This window comes from Grampus griseus, assembly GCF_964374135.1.
Source record: "Grampus griseus genome assembly, chromosome: 6".
Taxonomy (NCBI): Eukaryota; Metazoa; Chordata; class Mammalia; order Artiodactyla; family Delphinidae; genus Grampus; species Grampus griseus.
The window spans coordinates 55,208,029-55,232,943 of NC_139000.1; the positions used below are offsets into that span (position 1 = coordinate 55,208,029).

General features: G+C 37.5%; 1 protein-coding gene across 3 annotated transcripts in view; it reads left to right on the forward strand.

Moving 5' to 3' along the window:
* JAK2 (Janus kinase 2) overlaps positions 1-24,915 on the forward strand; it is a 263,282-nt gene that overhangs the window by 202,141 nt on the left and 36,226 nt on the right. For all 3 annotated transcript variants that reach the window (XM_082656733.1, XM_082656734.1, XM_082656732.1), the window contains exons 6-8: positions 12,453-12,598; positions 22,626-22,947; positions 23,730-23,849. In XM_082656733.1, the coding sequence (XP_082512859.1) occupies positions 12,453-12,598; positions 22,626-22,947; positions 23,730-23,849 (588 nt within the window). The remainder of the gene's footprint in view (positions 1-12,452; positions 12,599-22,625; positions 22,948-23,729; positions 23,850-24,915) is intronic.

Consider the following 24,915-nt stretch of genomic DNA (forward strand, 5'->3'; position numbering starts at 1 on the left):
GGCAATTCTGGGTCTTTTATGGTTTCATACAAATTTTAGGATTATTTGGGAATTCCCTGGTGGTCTAGTGGTTAGGACTTGGCACTTTCAATGCTGGGGCCCAGGTTCAATCCCTGGTCAGGAACTAAGAATCCTGCAGGCTGCACGGCACAGCCAAAACTAAAAAATAAAAATTAGGATTATTAGTTCTGTGAAAAATGTCATGGGTAATTTGAAGGGATTGCATTACATCTGTAGATTTCTCTGGGTAGTATGGCCATTTTAACAATATTAATTCTTCCAATCCAAGAGCATGGGATATCTTTGTATTTCTTTGAATCATCTTCAGTTTCCTTTATTAATGTTTTATAGTTTTCAGCATATAAGTCTTTCACCTCCTTGATCAGCTTTATTCCTAATTATTTTATTTTCTTGGATATGGTTTTAAAAGGGATGGTTTTTTAACGTTCCTTTTCTGATATTTCATTTTTAGTGTAAAGAAATGCAACCGTTCTGTATGTTAATCTTTTATTCTGCTACCTTGCTGAATTCGTTTATCAGTTCTAGTAGTTTTTGTGTGGAGTCTTTAGGGTTTTCTGCATCTAGTGTCATGTCACCTGCATATAATGACAGTTTTATGTTTTGAGGTAATTTTTGTATGGTGTAAGGTAAGGGTCCATCTTCATTGTTTTGCATGTGGATATCCAGTTTTTTCAGCACCATTTGTTGAAAAGACTATCCTTTCTCTGCTGAATGGTCTTGTTGCTCTTGTCAAAAACCATTTGAAAACCAACCAACTTTTTACAGCTTCCTTTGTTTCAGTAGTCATTAAGAAAAGAGAGAGGGCTTCTCTGGTGCCTCAGTGGTTGGGAGTCTGCCTGCCGATGCAGGGGACATGGGTTCGTGCCCCGGTCCGGGAGGATCCCGTGAGCCATGGCCGCTGAGCCTGTGCGTCTGGAGCCTGTGCTCTGCAACAGGAGAGGCCACGGCAGTGAGAGGCCCGTGTACCGCATTAAAAAAAAAAAGAAAGAAAGAAAAGAGACAGGCCTCTGAGAAGAGTGTACTATGAAGTTATGACTTTATACTGCTTTTAGAATTATATTATTTCATCTGTTCTGCAGATCTGGTTTATTTTGATGGAATGCTATTAAGTTCCATTAATAAGGCAAGTTTTCCTAAACTGTTCATTGATCTACTTTACCCTAATATTACTACTATGACATCTCATACTTCTTTTTCTTTTTTTTCTTTTTTTTTTTTAACATCTTTATTGGGGTATAATTGCTTTACAATGGTGTGTTAGTTTCTGCTTTATAACAAAGTGAATCAGTTATACATATACATATGTTCCCATCTCTCTTCCCTCTTGCGTCTCCCTCCCTCCCACCCTGCCTATCCCACCCCTCCAGGCGGTAACAAAGCACCTAGCTGATCTCCCTGTACCATGCGGCTGCTTCCCACTAGCTATCTACCTTACGTTTGTTAGTGTGTATATGTCCATGACTCTCTCTCGCCCTGTCACAGCTCACCCTTCCCCCTCCCCATATCCTCAAGTCTGTTCTCCAGTAGGTCTGTGTCTTTATTCCTGTCTTACCCCTAGGTTCTTCATGACATTTTTTTTTCTTCTTAAATTCCATATATATGTGTTAGCATATGGTATTTGTCTTTGTCTTTCTGACTTACTTCACTCTGTATGACAGACTCTAGGTCTATCCACCTCATTACAAATAGCTCAATTTCATTTCTTTTTATGGCTGAGTAATATTCCATTGTATATATGTGCCACATCTTCTTTATCCACTCATCCGATGATGGGCACTTAGGTTGTTTCCATCTCCGGGCTATTGTAAATAGAGCTGCAGTGAACATTTTGGTACATGACTCTTTTTGAATTTTGGTTTTCTCAGGGTATATGCCAAGTAGTGGGATTGCTGGGTCATATGGTAGTTCTATTTGTAGTTTCTTAAGGAACCTCCATACTGTTCTCCATAGTGGCTGAACCAATTCACATTCCCACCAGCAGTGCCAGAGTGTTCCCTTTTCTCCACACCCTCTCCAGCATTTATTGTTTCTAGATTTTTTGATGATGGCCATTCTGACTGGTGTGAGATGATATCTCATTGTAGTTTTGATTTGCATTTCTCTAATGATTAATGATGTTGAGCATTCTTTCATGTGTTTGTTGGCAGTCTGTATATCTTCTTTGGAGAAATGTCTGTTTAGGTCTTCTGCCCATTTTTGGATTGGGTTGTTTGTTTTTTTGTTATTGAACTGCATGAGCTGCTTGTAAATTTTGGAGATTAATCCTTTGTCAGTTGCTTCATTTGCAAATATTTTCTCCCATTCTGAGGGTTGTCTTTTGGTCTTGTTTATGGTTTCCTTTGCTGTGTAAAAGCTTTGAAGTTTCATTAGGTCCCATTTGTTTATTTTTGTTTTTATTTTCATTACTCTAGGAGGTGGGTCAGAAAGGATCTTGCTGTGATTTATGTCACAGAGTGTTCTGCCTATGTTTTCCTCTAAGAGTTTGATAGTTTCTTGCCTTACATTTAGGTCTTTAATCCATTTTGAGCTTATTTTTGTGTATGGTGTGAGGGAGTGATCTAATTTCATACTTTTACATGTATCTGTCCAGTTTTCCCAGCACCACTTATTGAAGAGGCTGTCCTTTCTCCACTGTATATTCCTGCCACCTTTATCAAAGGTAAGGTGTCCATATGTGCGTGGGTTTATCTCTGGGCTTTCTATCCTGTTCCATTGATCTATCTTTCTGTTTTTGTGCCAGTACCATACTGTCTTGATTACTGTAGCTTTGTATAGCTTTGTATAGCTTGTGTATAGTCTGAAGTCAGGGAGCCTGATTCCTCCAGCTTCTTTTTTCGTTCTCAAGATTGCTTTGGATATTCAGGGTCTTTAGTGTTTCCATACAAATTGCAAAATTTTTTGTTCTAGTTCTGTGAAAAATGCCAGTGGTAGTTTGATAGGGATTGCATTGAATCTATAGATTGCTTTGGGTAGTAGAGTCATTTACACAATGTTGATTCTTCCAATCCAAGAACATGGTATATCTCTCCATCTATTTGTATCATCTTTAATTTCTTTCATCAGTGTCTAATTTTCTGCATACAGGTCTTTTGTCTCCTTAGGTAGGTTTATTCCTAGATATTTTATTCTTTTTGTTGCAATGGTAAATGGGAGTGTTTTCTTGATTTCACTTTCAGATTTTTCATCATTAGTATATAGGAATGCCAGAGATTTCTGTGCATTAATTTTGTATCCTGCTACTTTACCAAATTCATTGATTAGCTCTAGTAGTTTTCTGGTAGCATCTTTAGGATTCTCTATGTATAGTATCATGTCATCTGCAAACAGTGACAGCTTTACTTCTTCTTTTCTGATTTGGATTCCTTTTATTTCCTTTTCTTCTCTGATTGCTGTAGCTAAAACTTCCAAAACTGTGTTGAATAACAGTGGTGAGAGTGGGCAACCTTGTCTTGTTCCTGATCTTAGTGGAAACGCTTTCAGTTTTTCACCATTGAGGATGATGTTGGCTGTGGGCTTGTCATATATGGCCTTTATTATGTTGAGGAAAGTTCCCTCCATGCCTACTTTCTGCAGGGTTTTTATCATAAATGGGTGTTGAATTTTGTCAAAAGCTTTCTCTGCATCTATTGAGATGATCATATGGTTTTTCTCCTTCAGTTTGTTAATATGGTTTATCCCATTGATAGATTTGCGTATATTGAAGAATCCTTGCATTCCTGGAATAAACCCCACTTGATCATGGTGTATGATCCTCTTAATGTGCTGTTGGATTCTGTTTGCTAGTATTTTGTTGAGGATTTTTGCATCTATGTTCATCAGTGATATTGGCCTATAGTTTTCTTTCTTTGTGTCATCCTTGTCTGGTTTTGGTATCAGGGTGATGGTGGCCTCGTAGAATGAGTTTGGGAGTGTTCCTCCCTTTGCTATATTTTGGAAGAGTTTGAGAAGGATAGGTGTTAGCTCTTCTCTAAATGTTTGATAGAATTCACCTGTGAAGCCATCTGGTCCTGGGCTTTTGTTTGTTGGAAGATTTTTAATCACAGTTTTAATTTCAGTGCTTGTGATTGATCTGTTCATATTTTCTATTTCTTCCTGATTCAGTCTTGGCAGGTTGTGCATTTCTAAGAATTTGTCCATTTCTTCCAGATTGTCCATTTTATTGGCATAGAGTTGCTTGTAGTAATCTCTCATGATCTTTTGTATTTCTGCAGTGTCAGTTGTTACTTCTCCTTTTTCACTTCTAATTCTATTGATTTGAGTCTTCTCCCTTTTTTTCTTGATGAGTCTGGCTAGTGGTTTATCTATTTTGTTTATCTTCTCAAAGAACCAGCTTTTAGTTTTATTGATCTTTGCTATTGTTTCCTTCATTTCTTTTTCATTTATTTCTGGTATGATTTTTATGATTTCTTTCCTTCTGCTAGCTTTGGGGTTTTTTTCTTCTTCTTTCTCTAATTGCTTGAGGTGCAAGGTTAGGTTGCTTATTCGAGATGTTTCCTGCTTCTTAAGGTGGGCCTTTATTGCTATAAACTTCCCCCTTAGAACTGCTTTTGCTGCATCCCGTAGGTTTTGGGTCGTTGTGTCTCCATTGTCATTTGTTTCTAGGTATTTTTTTATTTACTCTTGATTTCTTCAGTGATCACTTCATTATTAAGTAGTGTGTTGTTTAGCCTCCATGTGTTTGTATTTTTTGCAGATCTTTTCCTGTAATTGATATCTAGTCTCATGGCGTTGTGGTCGGAAAAGTTACTTGATACAATTTCAATTTTCTTAAATTTACCAAGGCTTGATTTGTGACCCAAGATATGATCTATCCTGGAGAATGTTCCATGAGCACTTGAGAAAAATGTATATTCTGTTGTTTTTGGATGGAGTGTCCTATAAATATCAATTAAGTCCGTCTTGTTTAATGTATCATTTAAAGCTTGTGTTTCCTTATTTATTTTCATTTTGGATGATCTGTCCATTGGTGAAACTGGGGTGTTAAAGTCTCCTACTATGAATGTGTTACTGTCGATTTCCCCTTTTATGGCTGTTAGTATTTGCCTTATGTATTGAGGTGCTCCTATGTTGGGTGCATAAATATTTACAATTGTTATATCTTCTTCTTGGATTGATCCCTTGATCATTATGTAGTGTCCTTCTTTGTCTCTTCTAATAGTCCTTATTTTAAAGTCTATTTTGTCTGATAATGAGAATTGCTACTCCAGCTTTCTTTTGGTTTCCATTTGCATGGAATATCTTTTTCCATCCCCTTACTTCAGTCTGTATGTGTCTCTAGGTCTGAAGTGGGTCTCTTGTAAACAGCATATGTAAGGGTCTTGTTTTTGTATCCATTCAGCCAATCTGTGTGTTTTGGTGGGAGCATTTAGTCCATTTACATTTAAGGTAGTTATCGATATGTATGTTCCTATTCCCATTTTCTTAATTGTTTTGGGTTCGTTATTATAGGTCTTTTCCTTCTCGTGTTTCTTGTCTAGAGAAGTTCCTTTAGCATTTGTTGTAAAGCTGGTTTGGTGGTGCTGAACTCTCTCAGCTTTTGCTTGTCTGTAAAGGTTTTAATTTCTCCATCAAATCTGGATGAGATCCTTGCTGGGTAGAGTAGTCTTGGTTGCACGTTTTTCTCCTTCATCTCTGCAGTATGTCCTGCCAGTCCCTTCTGGTTTGTAGGGTTTCTGCTGAGAGATCAGCTGTTAACCTTATGGGGATTCCCTTGTGTGTTATTTTTTGTTTTTCCCTTGCTGCTTTTATTGTGCTTTCTTTGTATTTAATTTTTGACAGTTTGATTAATATGTGTCTTGGAGTATTTCTCCTTGGAATTATCCTGTATGGGACTCTCTGTGCTTCCTGGACTTGATTAACTATTTCGTTTCCCATATTAGGGAAGTTTTCAACTATAATCTCTTCAAATATTTTCTCAGTCCCTTTCTTTTTCTCTTCTTCTTCTGGATCCCCTATAATTCCAATGTTGGTGCGTTTAATGTTGTCCCAGTGGTCTCTGAGACTGTCCTCAGTTCTTTTCATTCTTTTTTCTTTATTCTGCTCTGCAGTAGTTATTTCCACTATTTTATCTTCCAGGTCACTTATCTGTTCTTCTGCCTCAATTATTCTGCTATTGATCCCATCTAGAGTACTTTTAATTTCATTTATTGTGTTGTTCATCGTTGCTTGTTTTATCTTTATTTCTTCTAGGTCCTTGTTAACTGTTTCTTGCATGTTGTCCATTCTATTTCCAAGATTTTGGATCATCCTTACTATCATTATTCTGAATTCTTTTTCAGGTAGACTGCCTATTTCCTCTTCATTTGTTAGGTCTGGTGCATTTTCATCTTGCTCCTTCATCTGGTGTTTGTTTTTCTGTCTTCTCATTTTGCTTATTTTACTGTGTTTGGGGTCTCCTTTTTGCAGGCTGCAGGTTCATAGTTCCCGCTGTTTTTGATGTCTGTCTCCAGTGGCTAAGGTTGGTTCAGTGGGTTGTGTAGGCTTCCTGGTGGAGGGGACTAGTGCCTGTGTTGTGGTGGATGAGGCTGGATCTTTTCTCTCTAGTGGGCAGGTTCACGTGTGTTGGTGTGTTTTGGGGTGTCTGTGGCCTTATTATGATTTTAGGCAGCCTCTCTGCTAATGGGTGGGGTTGTGTTCCTGTTTTGCTAGTTGTTTGGCATAGGTTGTCCAGCACTGTAGCTTGCTGGTCGTTGAGTGAAGCTGGGTGCTGGTGTTAAGATGGAGGTCGCTGGGAGATTTTCGCCATTTGATATTATGTGGAGCTGGGAGGTCTCTTGTTGACCAGTGTCCTGAAGTTGGCTCTCCTACCTCAGAGGCAGAGCCCTGACTCCTGGCTGGAGCACCAAGAGCCTTTCATCTACACGGCTCAGAATAAAAGGGAGAAAAAGTAGAGAGAATTAGTAGAAGTATGAAGAAAGAAAGAAGGAAAGGAGAGAAGGAAGGAAGGAAGGAAGGAGGGAAGAAAGAAAGAAAGAAAGAAAGAAGTAAAGAAGAAAAGAAGGCAAGAAGGAAAGAAAGGAGGGAGGGAGGGAGGGAGGAAGGAAGGAGGGAAAGAAGGAAAAACAGAAAGAAAGAAGATACAGTAAAATAAAATAAAGTATAATAAAGTTATTGAATTAAATAATACTTATTTAGAAAAAGAAAAAAAAAGGGACGGATAGAACCTTAGGACAAATGTTGGAAGCAAAGCTATACAGACAAAATCTTACACAGAAGCATACACATACACCCTCACAAAAAGAGGTAAAGGGGAAAAAATCATAAATCTTGCTCTCAGAGACCACCTCCTCAATTTGGGATGATTCGTTGTCTAAAGGAGGGAAGGAAGGAAGGAAGGAAAGAAAGAACGAAGGTAAAGTATAATAAAGTTATTAAAATTAAAATTATTAAGAAAAAAGATTTTAAAAACCATGGACGGATAGAACCCTAGGACAAATGGTGGAAGCAAAACTGTACAGACAATAACTCACACAGAAGCATACACATACACATTCACAAAAAGAGGAAAAGGGGAAAAAATCATAGATCTTGCTCTGGAAGCCCACCTCCTCAATTTGGGATGACTCGTTGTCTATTCATGTATTCCACAGATGCAGGGTACATCAAGTTGATTGTGGACCTTTAATCCTCTGTTCCTGAGGCTGCTGGGAGAGATTTCCCTTTCTCTTCTTTGTTCGCACAGCTGGGGGGCTCAGCTTTGGATTTGGCCCTGCCTCTGCATGTACGTCGCTGGAGGGCGTCTTTTTTTTGCTCAGACAGGACGGGGTTAAAGGAGCCGCTGATTCGGGGGCTCTGGCGCACTCAGGCCGTGGGGGGAGGGAGGGTAACTGTTTGCGGGGTGGGCCTGCGGCGGCAGAGGCCGGCGTGACGTTGCACCAGCCTGAGGCCCGCCGTGCGTTCTCTCGGGGAAGTTGTCCCTGGATCCCGGGAACCTGGCAGTGGCAGGCTGCACAGGCTCCGCGGAAGAGGGGTGTGGATAGTGACCTGTGCTCGCACACAGGCCCCTTGGTGGCGGCAGCAGCAGCCTTAGCGTCTCCCGCCTGTCCCTGGGGTCCGTGCTTTTAGCCGCGGCTTGCGCCCGTCTCTGGGGTCCACGCTTTTACCCGCGGCTCGCGCCCGTCTCTGGGGGTTCGCGCTTTTAGCCGCGGCTCACGCCCGTCTCTGGAGTTCCTTTAAGCAGCGCTCTTAAACCCCTCTCCTCGCGCACCAGGAAACAAAGAAGGAAGAAAAAGTCTCTTGCCTCTTCTGCAGGTGCAGACTTTTCCCCGGACTCCCTCCCGGCTAGCCGTGGTGCAAAAACCCCTTCAGGCTATGTTCAAGCCGCCAACCCCAGTCCTCTCCCTGCGCTCAGTCCGAAACCAAAACCCGAGCCTCAGCTCGCAGCCCCGCCCGCCCCGGTGGATGAGTAGACAAGCGTCTCGGGCTGGTGAGTGCCGGTCAGCACCGATCCTCTGTGCGGGAATCTCCCCGCTTTGCCCTCCGCACCCGTTGCTGTGCACTCCTCCACGGCTTCAAAGCTCCTCCCTCCGCCTCCCGCAGTCTCCGCCCGCGAAGGGGCTTCCTAGTGTGTGGAAACTTTTCCTCCTTCACGGCTCCCTCCCACTGGTGCAGGTGCCGTCCCTATTCTTTTGTCTCTGTTTTTTCTTTTTTTCTTTTGCCCTACCCAGGTACGTGGGGAGTTTCTTGCCTTTTGGGAGGTCTGAGGTCTGCCAGCCTTCAGTAGGTGTTCTGTAGGAGTTGTTCCACATATAGATGTATTTCTGGTGTATCTGTGGGGAGGAAGGTGAGCTCCGCGTCTTACTCTTCCGCCATCTTCAAGGTCCCCCCTCATACTTCTGATCTAGAAAAATTATGGGTTATTTCCAGTTTTGTCTTCCTAGGAGGAATTTTCTTATTTAGGATGGCAAAATAATTTCACAGTAGAATCCTAAATTGTGTCTACACACTACCACATGCAATTTTCTATTACTTAATGTTTCTATTTCTCTAAATCCATGCCTAGAAAATAAATAAGGTAATAATTAACTTATTCTCAGATTGTATTGATATCAGGTTAGACTTTATGCATATTATAGACTAAATATAGCAGATTTGATCAGTGATATCACCAGATTGTAAGTAAACGTTGACATTATAAAATAACTGAAAAAATAGTTCAGCCACTGAAGTTTTTAAAGCACAGTATAAAAGACAGTATTGTAGAAAGATAGATTTGGAAGCAGTAAGCAAATAAAAGCTAAAAGTGAGATGGTCCTTTTTGGCTGTGTTGGGTCTTCGTTGCTGCACATGGGCTTTCTCTAGTTGTGAGCGGGGGCTACTCCTCATTGCAGTGCACGAGCTTCTTATTGCAGTGGCTTCTCTTGTTGCGGAGCACGGGCTCTAGGCGTGCAGGCTTCAGTAGTTGTGGTTCACAGGTTCTAGAGCGCAGGCACAGTAGTTGTGGCTCACGGGCTTAGTTGCTCCGTGGCATGTGGGATATTCCCGGACCAGGGCTTGAACCCGTGTCCGCTGCATTGGCAGGCATATTCTTAACCATTGAGCCACCAGGGAAGTCCCGAGATGGCCCTTTTAAATTCATATTTCTACTGAAGATTGTCTTTATATCATCAACTTTGTCTACTCAGCCGATAAATATACTGTTGCCATGTGAGTAACCTTTAATTAATTCATGTATGTTCAGCCAAAAAGTGGATATTTACTTTGTGTTCTTTCTTGGTTCATCTTTGATTCTGTGACTGTAACTGTTTTCTTATTTTTCTGGCTGAATGCAGATAAAATTTCTTGGTTCAAATGTTGTTTTCAGCTACCCATATGAAAAACTACTTTTCTACAGTTTTAATTAAACAAAATTTTTATTGATACATACTGTAGGAAGTAAGAAGGCTGGTTTAAGATAATATGCTTTGTCATTTGGGACTGTATTTCATTTGTAACTTTTCTCTAATGGATATTTGGTTGATTATCTTGTTAGCACTGCTCTCACTAATTTTATCTTTGGGTCATGAGTTCCACAGAATATCCTCATAAACAGAATTTATTATCCTCTGGTCCTACATAGTATATGAAACAAAAGCAAGCTATTAAAAATAATCTACCTAGTCATTACTAATCTGTAGCTCTTTCTTAATCAGAATGACTTACTTACATATTTTCAAATATGTGGTGAAATAAGTATTTGAAATTGAGCAAAAAGAAATCTAACTCCTTCTATGAATTAATTTTGTATTACAAACATTTAGGCCTTTGTTTGGTTAATACTGGTTATTTCATGGTTTGTGTCTTTTAAGTAATATATTTTCTTATACAAAAATGTTTCTAATTTGTTAATAGAAAGTTAAATATATTAAAAAATTGTTTTATTGGAGTATAGTTGATTTACAATGTTGTGTTAGTTTCAGGTACAGCAAAGTGAATCAGTTATACATATACATATAGCCACTCTTTTTGGATTATTCTCCCATATAGGCCATTACAGAGTATTGAGTAGAGTTCCCTGTGCTATACAGTAGGTCCTTATTAGTTATCTATTTTATATATAGTAGTGTGTATATGTCATTCCCAGTCTCCTGTATTATCCCTCCCCTACTTAGCCCCTGGTAACTGTAAGTTTGTTTTCTACATGTGTAACTCTATTTCTGTTTTTGTAGATAAGTTCATTTGTACCCTGTTTTTTAGATGCTACCTATAAGTGATATCATATTATATTAAACAAATATACTTTTAAATGCGTATTTATTTCTTTCAGTAAAATTTTTTTAATTCATGTAAAACTTTAATTTCATGAGATGTTTTCATAGCAAAGAAGGGAGATACCTATATAAAATATAGAAGATCCTTTATTTCTCTTATTTAGTTTAAACCTTGGTTGGTATTTCAGCCAATATTATGGCTTTTACCTTTCTTATAAAGAAAATTGCTATTATTTTTAGAATATTGGTGCTTTTAACCTTCTAGCCCTTTCTTTCTCCCCATTACATGTCCAGTCTGATTTTATCCATGTCCCTAAATCATCCAGATCAAAATCTTGGAACTTCTCTTTTCTTCATTCTTTATATATAATTAGGAAGTTAGCAGTTTTTTCAGACTCTTTTACTGTCTTCTGTTCTCTACATCAGATCCTTACTATCTCATATCTGAACCGTTACTGCAGCCTCTTACAGAGTCTCCTTGAATACTTTAGTTTCTTAAAGCACTTCTGTCATTGCTACTTCTACCAATGAAACAGGCTTGATGCTTTAAGAAAAGATTCTTTAGAAACTGCTGCTTTGGGAATTCCCTGGTGGCACAGTGGTTAAGAATCTGCCTGCCAATGCAGGGGACACGGGTTCGAGCCCTGGTCCGGGAAGATCCCACATGCTGTGGAGCAGCTAAGCCCATGCGCCACAACTCCTGTGCCTGCGCTCTAGAGCCTGCGAGCCACAACTACTGAGCCCGCGAGCCACAACTACTGAAGCCCGCACGCCTAGAGCCCATGCTCCACAACAAGAGAAGCCACCGCAATGAGAAGCCTGTGCGCTGCAACAAAGAGTAGCCCCCGCTTACCGCAACTAGAGAAAGCCCGCATGCAGCAACGAAGACCCAACACAGCCAAAAATAAATAAATAAATTTATTAAAAAAAAAAAAAAGAAACAGATGCTTTTAAGAAAATGGTTCTGTGTTGCTTCTAGGATCAAGTCATTGAAGGGTACCTGCAGTCTGACCCCAACTTACTTTTCCAGGTTTTAATTCACTCTGTTCCCTTACAGTTGTGTGCCCCAACCAAACTACTTCACATCTCTGAACATGCCTTGTGCTTTCTTTTTGTGTCATTTCTTCTATTTCCTCATCCTCTTTTGTGCTCATCAAAAATGTCTTCATGTTCAAAGAATACCTGAAATTTAAAATTTTCTGTGAAACCTTCCCTAATTACCCCTACTGGATATAATCTCAATTTCTTTTATGTTCCTAAGGTATCTGTTGTGTGGTACTTACTATACAGTGTCTGTCATTATAATTTTTTGTTTACTTGTTTCACGTCCCTCCTACATTTTAGTCTCCTTGGAGGCTGTGGCCACATGTTACTAAGGCCAAAACAGTCCTTAGTAGAATGCTTTGAGCATATTTGGAACTCAGTACATATTTAATTAATATCTATTTTAATTTAGGTAATTTTGATGTAGAAGTTATAATTGAAAATATAAGCAGTGAATAGATTGATGTCATAAATATATTCTATAATTGGGAACCCAATTTAAATCAGTTTCAATTTGCAAAAGAACTTATACTAAAATTTTATGGCAAAATGTTTCAAAATCAAGGGAGGAGTTTTTGTTCTTTTTAAATGCATATATTCTGGAAATTATGTTATAGGTTAAAATACAACAGTAGATTAAACTGTGATAGTGAAACTAATGAGATATTTTCTTCTAAATTTCTTTTCTTTTTACTTTAGTGGAGGCATGATTTTTTGCATGGATGGATAAAAGTACCTGTTACTCATGAAACACAGGAAGAATGTCTTGGGATGGCGGTGTTAGATATGATGAGAATAGCCAAAGAAAAGGATCAGACGCCCCTGGACATCTATAGCTCTGTCAGGTAATTTCCTTATGTAAATCCATATTCATAAATATGAACAGTTACAGTTTTTATATAAGTTATTTGTGTTTTCTGTGTTTGCCCATACTTTTTTTTGGTGTGGGTTGTTTTTGTTTTTATTGAATGATTCTTTAAATTCTATAGTGCTTTACAATTTTCAGAAGTTCCAAACACATGATTTCATATAATCCCATAATGATTTTTTTCCCTCTACCCCTATAGTATCCCCTCCTCCTTTCCCTCTCCCAACTGGTAACCACTAGTTTTTTCTCCATATCTGTGAGGCTGCTTCTTTTTTGTTTCATTCACTAGTTTGTTGTATTTTTTAGATTCCACATATAAGTGAAACCGTACAGTATTTGTCTTTCTCTATCTGACTTATTTCACTTAGCATAATGCCCTCCAAGTCCATCCGTGTTGCTGCAAATGGCAAAATTTCATTCTTTTTCATGGCTGAGTAGTCTTCCATTGTGTGTATGTATGTATGTACGTATGTATATACCACATCTTCTTTATTCATTGACCTGTTAGTGGACACTTACATTGCTTCCATACCTTGGCAATTGTAAATAATGCTGCTGTGAACATTGGGGTGCATGTATCTTTTTGAATTAGTGTTTTTGTTTCTTTTGGCTGTATACCCAGGAGTAGAATTGCTAGGTCCTATGGTAGTTTTAATTGTAATTTTTTGAGAAGCCTCCATACTGTTTTCCACAGTGGCAGCACCAATTTACATTCCTCCCTCTCCAACATTTGTTATGCATTTTTTTTTTTTGGATGATAGCCATTCTGATGGGTGTGAAGTGATATCATTGTGGCTTCGATTTGCATTTCCCTGATGATCTGCAATACTGAGCATCTTTTCATGTGCCTGATGGCCATCTGCATTTCCTCTTTGGAAATATGTTTATTCAGTTCTTTTGCCCATTTTTTAATTGGGTTGTTTATTTTTTGATGTTGAGTTGTGTGAGCTGTTTATATATGTTGGATGTTAATCTTTCATCAGTCATATCATTTGCAAATATCTTGTCCCATTCAGTAGGTTGTCTTTTCATTTTGTTGATGGTTTCCTGTGATGTGCAAAAGCTTTTAAGCTTAATTAGGTCCCATTTGTTTATTTTTGCTTTTATTTCCTTTGCTTTAGGAGATGGATCCAAAAAAATATTGCTGCAATTTATGTCAGAGACTGTTCTGCCTACGTTTTCCTCTAGGAATTTTATAGTATACGGTCTTACATTTAGATCTTTAATCCATTTTAAGTTTATTTTTGTGTGTGGTGTTAGAGAATGTTCTAATTTCATTCTTTTACATCTAGCTGTCCAATTTCCCCAGCACTGCTGAGAACTGTCTTTTCTCCATTGTACAGTTTTGCCTCCTTTGTCATAGATTAATTGACCATAAGTCTGTGGGTTTATTTCTGGGCTCTCTTTTCTGTTCCATTGATCTCTGTGTGTCTGTTTTTGTACCAGTGCTATACTGTTTTGATGCCTGTAGCTTTGTAGGATAGTCTGAAGTCAGGTAGAGTGATTCCTCCAGCTCTGTTTTCTTTCTAAAGAATGTTTTGGGGGCTTCCCTGGTGGCGCAGTGGTTGAGAGTCCGCCTGCCAATGCAGGGGACACGGGTTCGTGCCCCGGTCCGGGAAGATCCCACATGCCATGGAGTGGCTGGGCCCGTGAGCCATGGCCGCTGAGCCTGTGCGTCCGGAGCCTGTGCTCCTCAACAGGAGAGGCCACAACAGTGAGAGGCCCACGTACCGCAAAAAAAAAAAAAAAAAAAAAGTTTTGGGTATTTGGGGTCTTTTGTGTCTCCATACAAATTTTAAAATTATTTATTCTAGTTCTGTGAAAAATGCCATTGGTATTTTGATAGGGATTGCATTGAATCTGTAGATTGCCTTGGGTAGTATAGTCATTTTAACAGTATTAATTCTTCCAGTCCAAGAACCTGGTATATCTTTTCATCTGTTTGTCATCTTCATTTTGTCTCATCAGTGTTTTATTGTTTTCTGAATACAAATCTTTTACCTCCTTAGGTAACTTTACTCCTAGGTATTTTATTTTTTGATTTCATAATAATTAAGTATTGTATGAGTAACTTTTCTTCCTTATGTAACGCGGACTTTGTGAGATAAAAGAAATCATTATTTTTTCCTTTTTCTTTTTCCTGTTTTATTGAAATATAGTTGACATATAGCACTGTAACAATGTAAGGTGTACAGCAAAATGACTTGACTTACATAATAATGAAATTATTATCACATTAGATTTGGTTAACATCCATCATCTCATGTAGATGGAAAAAAAAGAGAAAGAAAAAGTATCTTTTCCTTCTGATGAGAACTCTTAGGATCTACCTTCTTAACAGCTTTCAAGTAATACCATACAGCAATGCTAACTGTAGTACATTACATTCTGAGTACTTATTTATTGTATAATTAAAAGAAATTACTGAAAGAGTTGGAGTACTACAGAAAATATCATAGTGTTAACTGAACTCGGGTTTGGCTGCTCACTGCTTGAAAGCCAATACTTGAGAGACGAGTGCTTGTAGGAATGGAAAGATTGCTTTATTCTGGAGGCCAGCAACCTGGGAAGAATGCAGATTCGTGTCCCACAACCACCTCCAAATATTCTGCTCGGCCATGAAAGTTTTTAAAGGGAGAAAGGGGAAGTAATCTCAGTCTGTCATTGAGGCAGGAGTCACATTCTTCACCATCTCCCACTGCATGTGAGTTTGTCGACTCCTAGTGATCTTTCTTTAGATGCTTTCTTTTTCACACAGTTTGCTCATGAGATTACTGAAGGGGAAGCTGGGAAAAAGAGCTTATCATCTCTTAATTACTTATTCTTCATTTCTTCTTAAATCTAAGAAAAGTATCAACAGGTTAGGCGAGGCATTGGGTGATCAAAAGATTTGAAAGATGTGCTTGGGCTGGAGGGTAGTTAAAATATAGCTTTGCTAAAGTGGCAATACAAAAGGGGTCCCCTGCAGAGAGCTGCTTCCTGCAAAGGGTTGCTTCCTGCAAAGAGCTGCCTACAAATCCCCACTGTCAGACATCATTCCATTTCTATGGGATTATGGGTGAAGGTCTGTCTTCTGTAACTTCTTCATGCTGACATAGGGTGTGCTGTATTCTTAGAGTAGAAGATGTCAACATGGGTCTGTAGCATCTCTTTGCTGGCAATTTTAGTTGCCCACTTACATATACGGGTAGAACAAGCTACAATTATTTTGAAGCCCACAAAGATACAGATGATTAAGAGCAATAGTGTTATTCCCATTCTCTTGAGGCTGGTTCTTGGAATTGTGCTAGCCATAGATTCAGTACATCTCAAGATGGAGCAGCTTATGTCATGGTCACAGTCTGGTCATCATACAGTTAGCTCTTCCCCTCTGGTGGCAGTTATAGTATCTGTACAACTCAGGAATGTACATCAGACACTGAAAGGTTCTGTGACTCTATTGTCCTAATTATTAATTTCTTGGGCCTGCTCTTTGTGACTGAGGGAGTCCTGGGAGACTTAAGCTTTTTTATATACAAGAGGAGCCTTTGTACTTGGGTGGGAGCCCACAAGGTTCTGCTTGGTTTCAATAGGTGTTCAACACCTATTTATTATTTAGTTCATTCATTCTGAAACGACTAGGTAAATTCAAAGGAATGAAAAAAACACCTGGAGACATAATTTCTGGTAAGCACAAATTGTATAAATAATTGAGTCAGTATTTCTCCATATTTTACTTGAATTAGTATCACCTGAGGTGCCTGTTAAAACAGAAGATTCTTGGGCTCTAACCCAAGAAGTTGGAATTAGTAAATCTGAGGTGATGCCTACAAATATGAATTTTTACAAGTGTTGTAGGAGATTTTGTAAAATTTCAGCTTTATTGAGGTGTATTTGACATATAAAATTGTTAAGATATTTAAAGTGTACATCATGGTATATATACATATGCATTGTAAAACGATTCCCTCTATCTAGTTTATTAACACATCCATCACCTCACATATTTTTCTTTTTTTTTTCTTTTTGGTGAGAACATTTAAGTTTTACTCTCTTAGCAAATTTCAATAATAGACTACAGTATTATCAGTTATAGTCACCATGTTTTACATTAGCTCCTTAGACCTTATTCATCTTATAACAGATCCAGCAGATTCTTATACAAGTGATCCACATTCTCCAAATTATTCTTCTGCAAATTGAATTCTGACAGTCAAGCCTATATGATTTTTTGAAACACTACTCCTACAGCCCAGCTTTAATGGCTATAAAACTTCCACTCTTTTTAAAGGTATATATGACTATTATAAGAATGCTTTGATTGTTTTTTTGAAGTTTGAAGACTAAACATTTGTTTTACATATTATATGCTTACCTGATTAGAAGTTTGAGGACGTCATGATCTGGTTAAAATTCCTTTTATTCCTAGAAATCCTTTTCTCAATAACTGGCTTCAGTCCCTCCTTTGCTGAGTGCCCTCAAAACAGTTAAATACCCAATTTACAGGTTATCAGTTTCTGTGTTTCCCTCTTTGGTTTTAGGTATTCTTGTTTTATTTTCAGATGTCTGGTAGTCCTTAACCTAAGGGTGCAGGCCATAGGGTATGATTTCAGGAACTCAATGAGGTGTCTTGAAGATTCCAACATCTAAAGGAAAAACGAAAACATTTCTGTTTTCCACTAATGCCTTGATCTTTATTAAAATACAGACAAACACCTCTTAGGATAGTAACTTATTCATTCGTTCATTCATTCATTCATTTAACAACTTTTTATTGAATACCTGCTACAGCAAGACCATAGTAGAACGGAGTGAGGGAAGGAGTATCTCAGATGTCGTTAATAGACACTGAAGGGGCTTTGCTGGTGGTGCAGTTGTTGAGAGTCCGCCTGCCAATGCAGGGGACACGGGTTCGTGCCCCGGTCCAGGAAGATCCCACATGCCGCAGAGCGGCTGGGCCCGTGAGCCATGGCCGCCGGGCCTGCGCGTCTGGAGCCTGTGCTCCACAAATGGGAGAGGCCACAACAGTGAGAGGCCCGCGTACCGCAAAAAAATAAATAAATAAATAGAAACTGAAGGAATTGAAAGGAACACAGTTGAAGAACAGAAACTTTGAGCCACTGAAAATGAGTTTTTAAATATGAAGCCATCTCTAGGCTTAAGCTATGATAGAACACTTATGCTTTGGAGACCATAATATTGTCCAAAACCTAGTGTCCTAAAACAAGTGAATGTTTAAAAATTGTATTTCTCTGATTATCTTTACCAGGATATAAATGCATCTGCAAAATTCTGCATCATTTTTCCTTTATTTTACTTTTAAAACTGTGAAGATATTCATTATATTGATAAGATTTCATGATATTTTAAAACAGTTTTATTCAGGTATAATTTACATATCATAAAGTTCACTCATTTTAATTGTACAGTTCAATTTTTTTATTGAGTTGTAAAGGTTCTTTATATATTATGAATACAGGTCTCCAGATATAGGTTCTCCTATTTATGATTTGCAAATATTTTTCCCATCCTGTGGATTCTTTTCACTTTCTTGAAAGTATTATTTGCAGCACAAGAGTTTAAATTTTGAAGTAATCTAATTTATCTGTATTTTCCTTTGTCTTTGGTACCATGATATTTTAATATTAGATAAATAATTTATGCCTCTACTGAAGGAAAAACATGCCTGATTTGCTTGACTTCTTAATGTAACTTAACTCACTGATATTTTCCGAATTTTCACTTCCAGCTCATTTCTGAGAAGTAATCAAGGAACTCTACTCATTTTTAAAATTTTCAGGAATAATGGAAGAACAGATGAATGATTAGTTCTTGGCAGAATGAAATAAGCTTCTTTGTTCCTAGAAATATCCAGTAGAGTATGGATCTCTGACTAGTATAACTAAAAACATTTTCTTTCCCAGACTTAAAAAAAAAATACGTGTAAGATAACATCTCTGTGTGTCTGTGCCTGTGTGTTAGGTGCATCTGTGTCTGTGAGCACATGCCTCTGTGTGTACATATGTACCTGTATATATCAATATGTCTTTGTACATCTCTTTGTGCATGTGTATGTATAAGATACTTACTCTTTTGTATGCCAGTTCCTAATTGGACATTGTGGCTTAGGTATTGGAGTGCAGAAAATAAAGGAAACAAATAAGATTTTTCTGTTTTCATTCTCCATCTGCTCTTTAAAATCCTAGGTTTGCTAAAGGGTGGGAAGAAGAGAGCTGGAAAATGGAAAGAGTTTAAAGGAGACCCTGCTGAATTTGCAAACACTAGGCCAGGGCCAAGGCCACTTACATAGCAACTGAGGTATATTATATACCTCATATCACTAGACTCCCTTTCTAGACAACTAAGCAAATATTAGAGTTTCCAGTGGCCTACTCCAATTGTAATAATAAGATGCAGGTTTCATTTTATGGTACAAAAATAGTATAATAAGGCAAGGCTTAATTTCAGAACTTTTAGAGCCTGAATTTTAGGCTACTTTAAAAATTCAATATAAGAAAAACATCAGGAAAAATGTTTTTATGCTTCAAAAGTTAACAACTATGTCTCTTGAAAAATTTTAGTGTTTCTAACAAGTCTGGTTCGGATAGCATGACATCAAAGTGGATTCACTATATTTAAGAAATCATACATTACTGTGGTGTTAGCAAAGGATGTATGTCTGGTCCTTTATTCCAGGGATCAAAGTGGAAAGACTTGTAGTTTGTTATCTTAAACTCTTCTTTTTATGTCCAGATAAGCTTTCAAAGCCTTGTTAAATCAAGTAGCCATTGGTGTTTATGTAAATTGTAATCCAAATTTATTAAGGCTCTTGGTATAACTGAAGTTTTTGACAGAAGTAGATAAAGTAGGAATCATTTGTATTCTGATTGTAGTTTTAAACCTTTTCAGTTTTTTTCCCCTACACTTACTGAGGCTCTCCTATATCCTATCAAGACTTTCATTAAATTTTATATATCTGTTTATCTACAAATATATAATTGCCATGAAAAGGAAAGGAGTGTGACTTTTGATATCTGAAAAATGAGTAGAATTTAGTGGGTGGAGAGAGGTAAGTGTTGGAGGTGGAAAGTAGATGCTCATGGAAGAGGCCTTGTAGCAGAAGGGACCATAGGAAGAATGAAGAGAGTCAGTATGGCTAGAGCTCAAAGAGTTAGTAGGTGATGAGGCAGGGACTAGACTATGTAGAACCTTAGCAACGTGTTGATAAGGGTAAGAACACTAAGAAACTATTTAAGAGTATTAAGCAAGGGTAAAAAGATTAGATTTGTGTTTTTAAAAGATCCCCATGACTCCACACCAGTGTAGAAAACAAATCAGAGGGTTGGAAGAGAAAATGGAAATGTGGGTCAACCAGAGAGTAAGGCCATTGCAGTAGTTCCTCCAGGAGATGCAGTTGATTGGGTTAATAATGAGGAAAATGGGCAAATTAGAGAAATATTTAGAAGGTAAAATCAAAGGAAAATGGTGATGGATTGAATAGTGGGGGTTGATAGAGAGGTGGTATGAGGATGATTTCCTGAGTTTCTAGGGCTTGTGGAAATAGGGGAACTGTAGTGCTGTGTACTCGGATAGGGAATGCTGTAAGAGGATCTTTCGGGGAGGACGTTAGGGGGACTCATGAGTTTGGTTTGACACATTGTTTGAGGCACTTTTGAGACATCCATGTTATAAGGGTAAATTGACTTGACTGTGGAAGATATGGGTCTGGAGCTTAGAGATCTGGGCTACAGCTAGAGATATCACAGTCATTTGCATATAGAGTATCTAGTGCGAAAGAAAGTGTAGATAAGAAGAGAAGAGGGCCCATAATTAAGTGGAACTCCAACAATTATCACCAGCTAAAGGGGATTGAACCTGTAAAGAAGATTGACGAGTAGCCAAAGAGATGGGAAGAAAATCAGGAAAGCTAAGGGGAGACAGTTTCAAGGAGAGCATGATCAACAGTGTTGGATGCTGCTGAAAAATGACAAGTAAAATGAACAAGTAATTTGGTTTTAGCAACATGGAAGTTTTTCTTGATTTTAGCAAGAGAAGTTTCTACGGAATGATGGAACAGAAGCCAGATTGGGGTGAGTTAAGGAGTAAATGGAAGGAAGGAAAATAGAAATGGCTATATAAACTTCAAAAAGAAGCCAGATAGGCTGTAGCTGGAGGAAGATGAGGGATAAGGAAATTTTACATTTAAGATAGGAAGAACATTAGTATTTTTAAAACTTGTGGATAGAAGAGAAATAATATATAGGGTAAAATTCCCCAGAGGGTGGATATATATTAGAGGAAAAGAGGGGGTATAGGTAAGTACATGTCAAAGGAATGGCTTTAACAGATTTATACCTTATTTATTGTAACAAGTGGGAAGGAGGAGAGAATGAGTGCAGATGTATGAAAGTTTGCTAGCAAGATACTGAGGGATCTCTGCTTAGAGAAGCTTTTTTTACTTTTTCTCCCTAAGAAAGAGGTGAAGTCATTTGCCGAAAGTGAAGAGAAATGTAGCTGAGGTTTAAGGCAAAAGAAAGCTAGGAGGTTTGAGGATTTTGGAGAGGGTTGGACATAGTTGTGGGACTTGGGAAAATTAATTAAACAGAGAAATGTCATAAAAGTGATGGCAGTGATAAAAGCCTATTTGAAATTGGTGATTACGAATTTATGATGCAACCTATCTACCTTGTCAAATGACTTTCTCCAGCAGCTTTGGCTACTTGAGTACAAAACTGAGAGTTCCTTAAGTGGATTAGGGTAGAGAGGGAAAGGGAGTAAGTAAGCAGTGGTATGCTGGTAAATGTTTAACAACCAGTTCTTAAAAAAAAAAAAAAGTCTGATTTGTTTGTAATTTTTGCTGATATCCATGGTTTAAAAACCCTCTCTGTGGCCAGTTTCAGAGTATCAACCTGACATTACTGAATGCGGAATTGAAAAGAGATGAGGAATAGCAAACCTTTTCCACCACTCGGATATGATAGACATTTATACCTCAAAAGCATAGATAGTAGTAAAATGTAAAATAAAATTAAAAATGTAAAATAATTAGGAAGTGATGCCTTTTGAGTAATCGTTACCTATATTTTAAATATACTTAATTTGTAAGTTTATTTAAGTTAAATTTTAATGATCACTGTTTAATAATCAGTGCTATTTAACAAATAATCCTTAAAATGTAACAATAATCTCTAAACATTAGCCAGCTCCATCACTCAGGTACGGTAGAATGTGGTAAGTGATATTATGGAATGGTGCACAGAATGCTGTCATACAAAGGGAGTAGCATCTAACGAGGTTATAGAGGTCCAGAAAGGTTTCCTGGATTTGATGATGCTTGAGCTGAGACTTGTAGAATGAGTAAGAGCTAACCAGATAAGAGATGGGTGATGAGAAGGAGGATTAGCATATGTGAAGGCATGGAAATTTAATATAGTTGTACCTTCAGAAATAAAATGTTTTTCATTTGTGAGACATTGGAGCAGGAGAGAAATAAGTTATCTACCTTCCTTAGGATATTTTACATAGAGATGGAAGTACAAAAGATTCAGAACATTTCCAAATGGAATGTTTTGATTGCAAAGGAATTATTAGGAGTTATTGAAGCTTGCCTGAGAAAAATAATGCATACAAAAGAAGTGTGTTTACCTAATGTATATCGGTAGCATCTAACAAAATGTAACAATTTCCAGAATTCAGATACATTTTAGAGTACAGCCAAAAACTGGTATATAAGATAATCAGAGAAAATAAATTTTTAGATTCCAATGTTAACTAGACTATGTCTTCATTTCATTATGGAAGAAAATGTTATCTCTTGCTCTAAAAATTTATGGTGACTCAGAATTTGTAAAGGCATTCACATCATCAAACAAAACCTTAAGGTTTTATACTGTATGGATGGTGGCTGTGTCGCTTTTTTCCATTTGACTACTGTGCTGTTTACTTATTATGGAGAAAGTTGGTGACTTCTCTTTTAATTTTGTTTTCCAATTTGTTCTGCTCTTGTGTGTGCTCTTTACTCCTAGCTACAAGACATTTTTACCAAAATGTGTTCGAGCAAAGATCCAAGACTATCATATTTTGACAAGGAAGCGAATAAGGTACAGATTTCGCAGATTTATTGAGCAATTCAGCCATTGCAAAGCCACTGCCAGAAACTTGAAACTTAAGTATCTTATAAATCTGGAAACTCTTCAGTCTGCCTTCTACACAGAGCAATTTGAAGTAAAAGAACCTGGAAGAGGTCCTTCAGGTGAGGAGATTTTTGCAACCATTATAATAACTGGAAACGGTGGAATTCAGTGGTCAAGAGGGAAACATAAAGAAAGTGAGACACTGACAGAACAGGTAATCCTCAATGATATGTTCTCATTCTTTGTTAATTTAAGTAGAATGGCAGTAGAAGCAAAGTACTTTTAGTCATTTGAAACATGGTCTTGCACTTCTCTTCTCCCATTGATACAAATGGAAGTTTTTAATAACGTGATGCCAACAAGGTCATACCCTATTGTTCTTTCCCCATTGTTCTTAAATGGCATTTTATTTAATTTTTTATGACTAAATAATTAGTAATGGTGTTCTTGTAGTTTCACTCTTGAATTCTAAGAGTGATGTTTAAGGTAGTTTTGCTTCCTTTTTTCCTTTTACTATTATTGATAGTATGAAGCACAATCATGAAATTTAATTAGTTCGAAAAGATTAATTTTCATTGATTTTATGATGTATACTTGTTAAATAATTTAGTTTTTGTTTCCATTACAAATTTTAAGTTTGTTCATATCTATGTGGTTCTTAGGATGTTATCTGATATATATATATTTTTTATCTTCATTCTTTGGTAAACTCAATTTTCTGGCAATGGTTTCTATTAATGTTGATTGGATTGAAGGGTACTATAGCACTCTTTAGATTCCTGGCACCCTTTAATGCTCTCATTTTTAAGTGAAAGCAAGATACAGTGTAGTTTTAGGGTTACATTTTTGGGGGAGAGAATCCCATTTAATGCTTAATCTATTGGTATCAATATTTTTTAAAAAGAATTTGGAATGAAATCTCCTTCATAAGAGTCTTGTTTTAAAATGGCTCCATAAATTCTACCTGTTTTTAATATCAACTGCTCTTAATTACAGGATTTACAGTTATATTGTGATTTTCCTGATATTATTGATGTCAGTATTAAACAAGCAAACCAAGAAGGCTCAAATGAAAGCAGAATTGTAACTATTCATAAGCAAGATGGTAAAAGTCTAGTAAGTTTGCTTTATCATTAATAATGGTTATGTCTTACAGTTGTCAGAAATAAGTATTTCAGAATCTTAATACCAAAGTTACTTTCTTGTAGGGATGTTGATTATAGTTTTAAATAGAGCTGTAAACATAAACAACAATTTAGTAAGCTTTTTGATTACATCTATCTTTTTGTATCACTACCAACACTATCTTCCCGTAGACTATCTTGTACATTAATGTATTTTTCAGTCATTTTCATAATTAGAAAAAGCACCAGTTACCTCCTGCCCTCTCCTCCCCCACCCCCAGCCTCAATTGTGCTAGTTCCCTGTTGTAATGCTCATTCCTCACTACAGTCAACCCTCTGTATCTGTGGGTTCCATATCCACAGATTCAACCAACCGCAGATTGAAAATATTCAGGAAAAAAAATTCCAGAAAGTTCCAAAAAGCAAAACTTGAATTTACTATGTACAGGCAACTATTTGCATAGCATTTACATTGAACTTACAACTATTCATATAGCATTTACATTATATTAGGTATTATAAGTAATCTAGAGATGATTTAAAGTATATGGGAGGATGTAAGTAGGTTTTATGCAGATAATATGTCATTTTATATAAGAGACTTAAGGATCCACGGATTTTGGTATCTGTGGAGGGAGAGATAGATTCAGAGGGATGGAGGAACAACTGTATAATCTTTTTTACCAATAGAGATGTACGTAATTCTGGTCATACCACCTCTTTATATAACAAAATGTAAACCAATCCCAAGTGATCCCTACCCAAACTGTGAGACATGTTTGACTCTAAAAGATTAACCCCTTCTCTTTTTTAAAATAGCTTCAGAGGGAATTCCCTGGCAGTCCATGGTTAGGACTCTGTGCTTCCACTGCAGGGGGCATGGGTTCAATACCTGGTTGGGGAACTAAGATGCTCCATGCTGCATGGCGTAGCCAAAAAAAAATAATAAAATAAAACAGAATAGCTTCAGACACCCCACTTACTTTAATTGAAAGGGAAGAAATGAATTCCTTTATACTCTGCTCTTAAATTGCTTATTTTTCTGGCTCTGTTTTCTT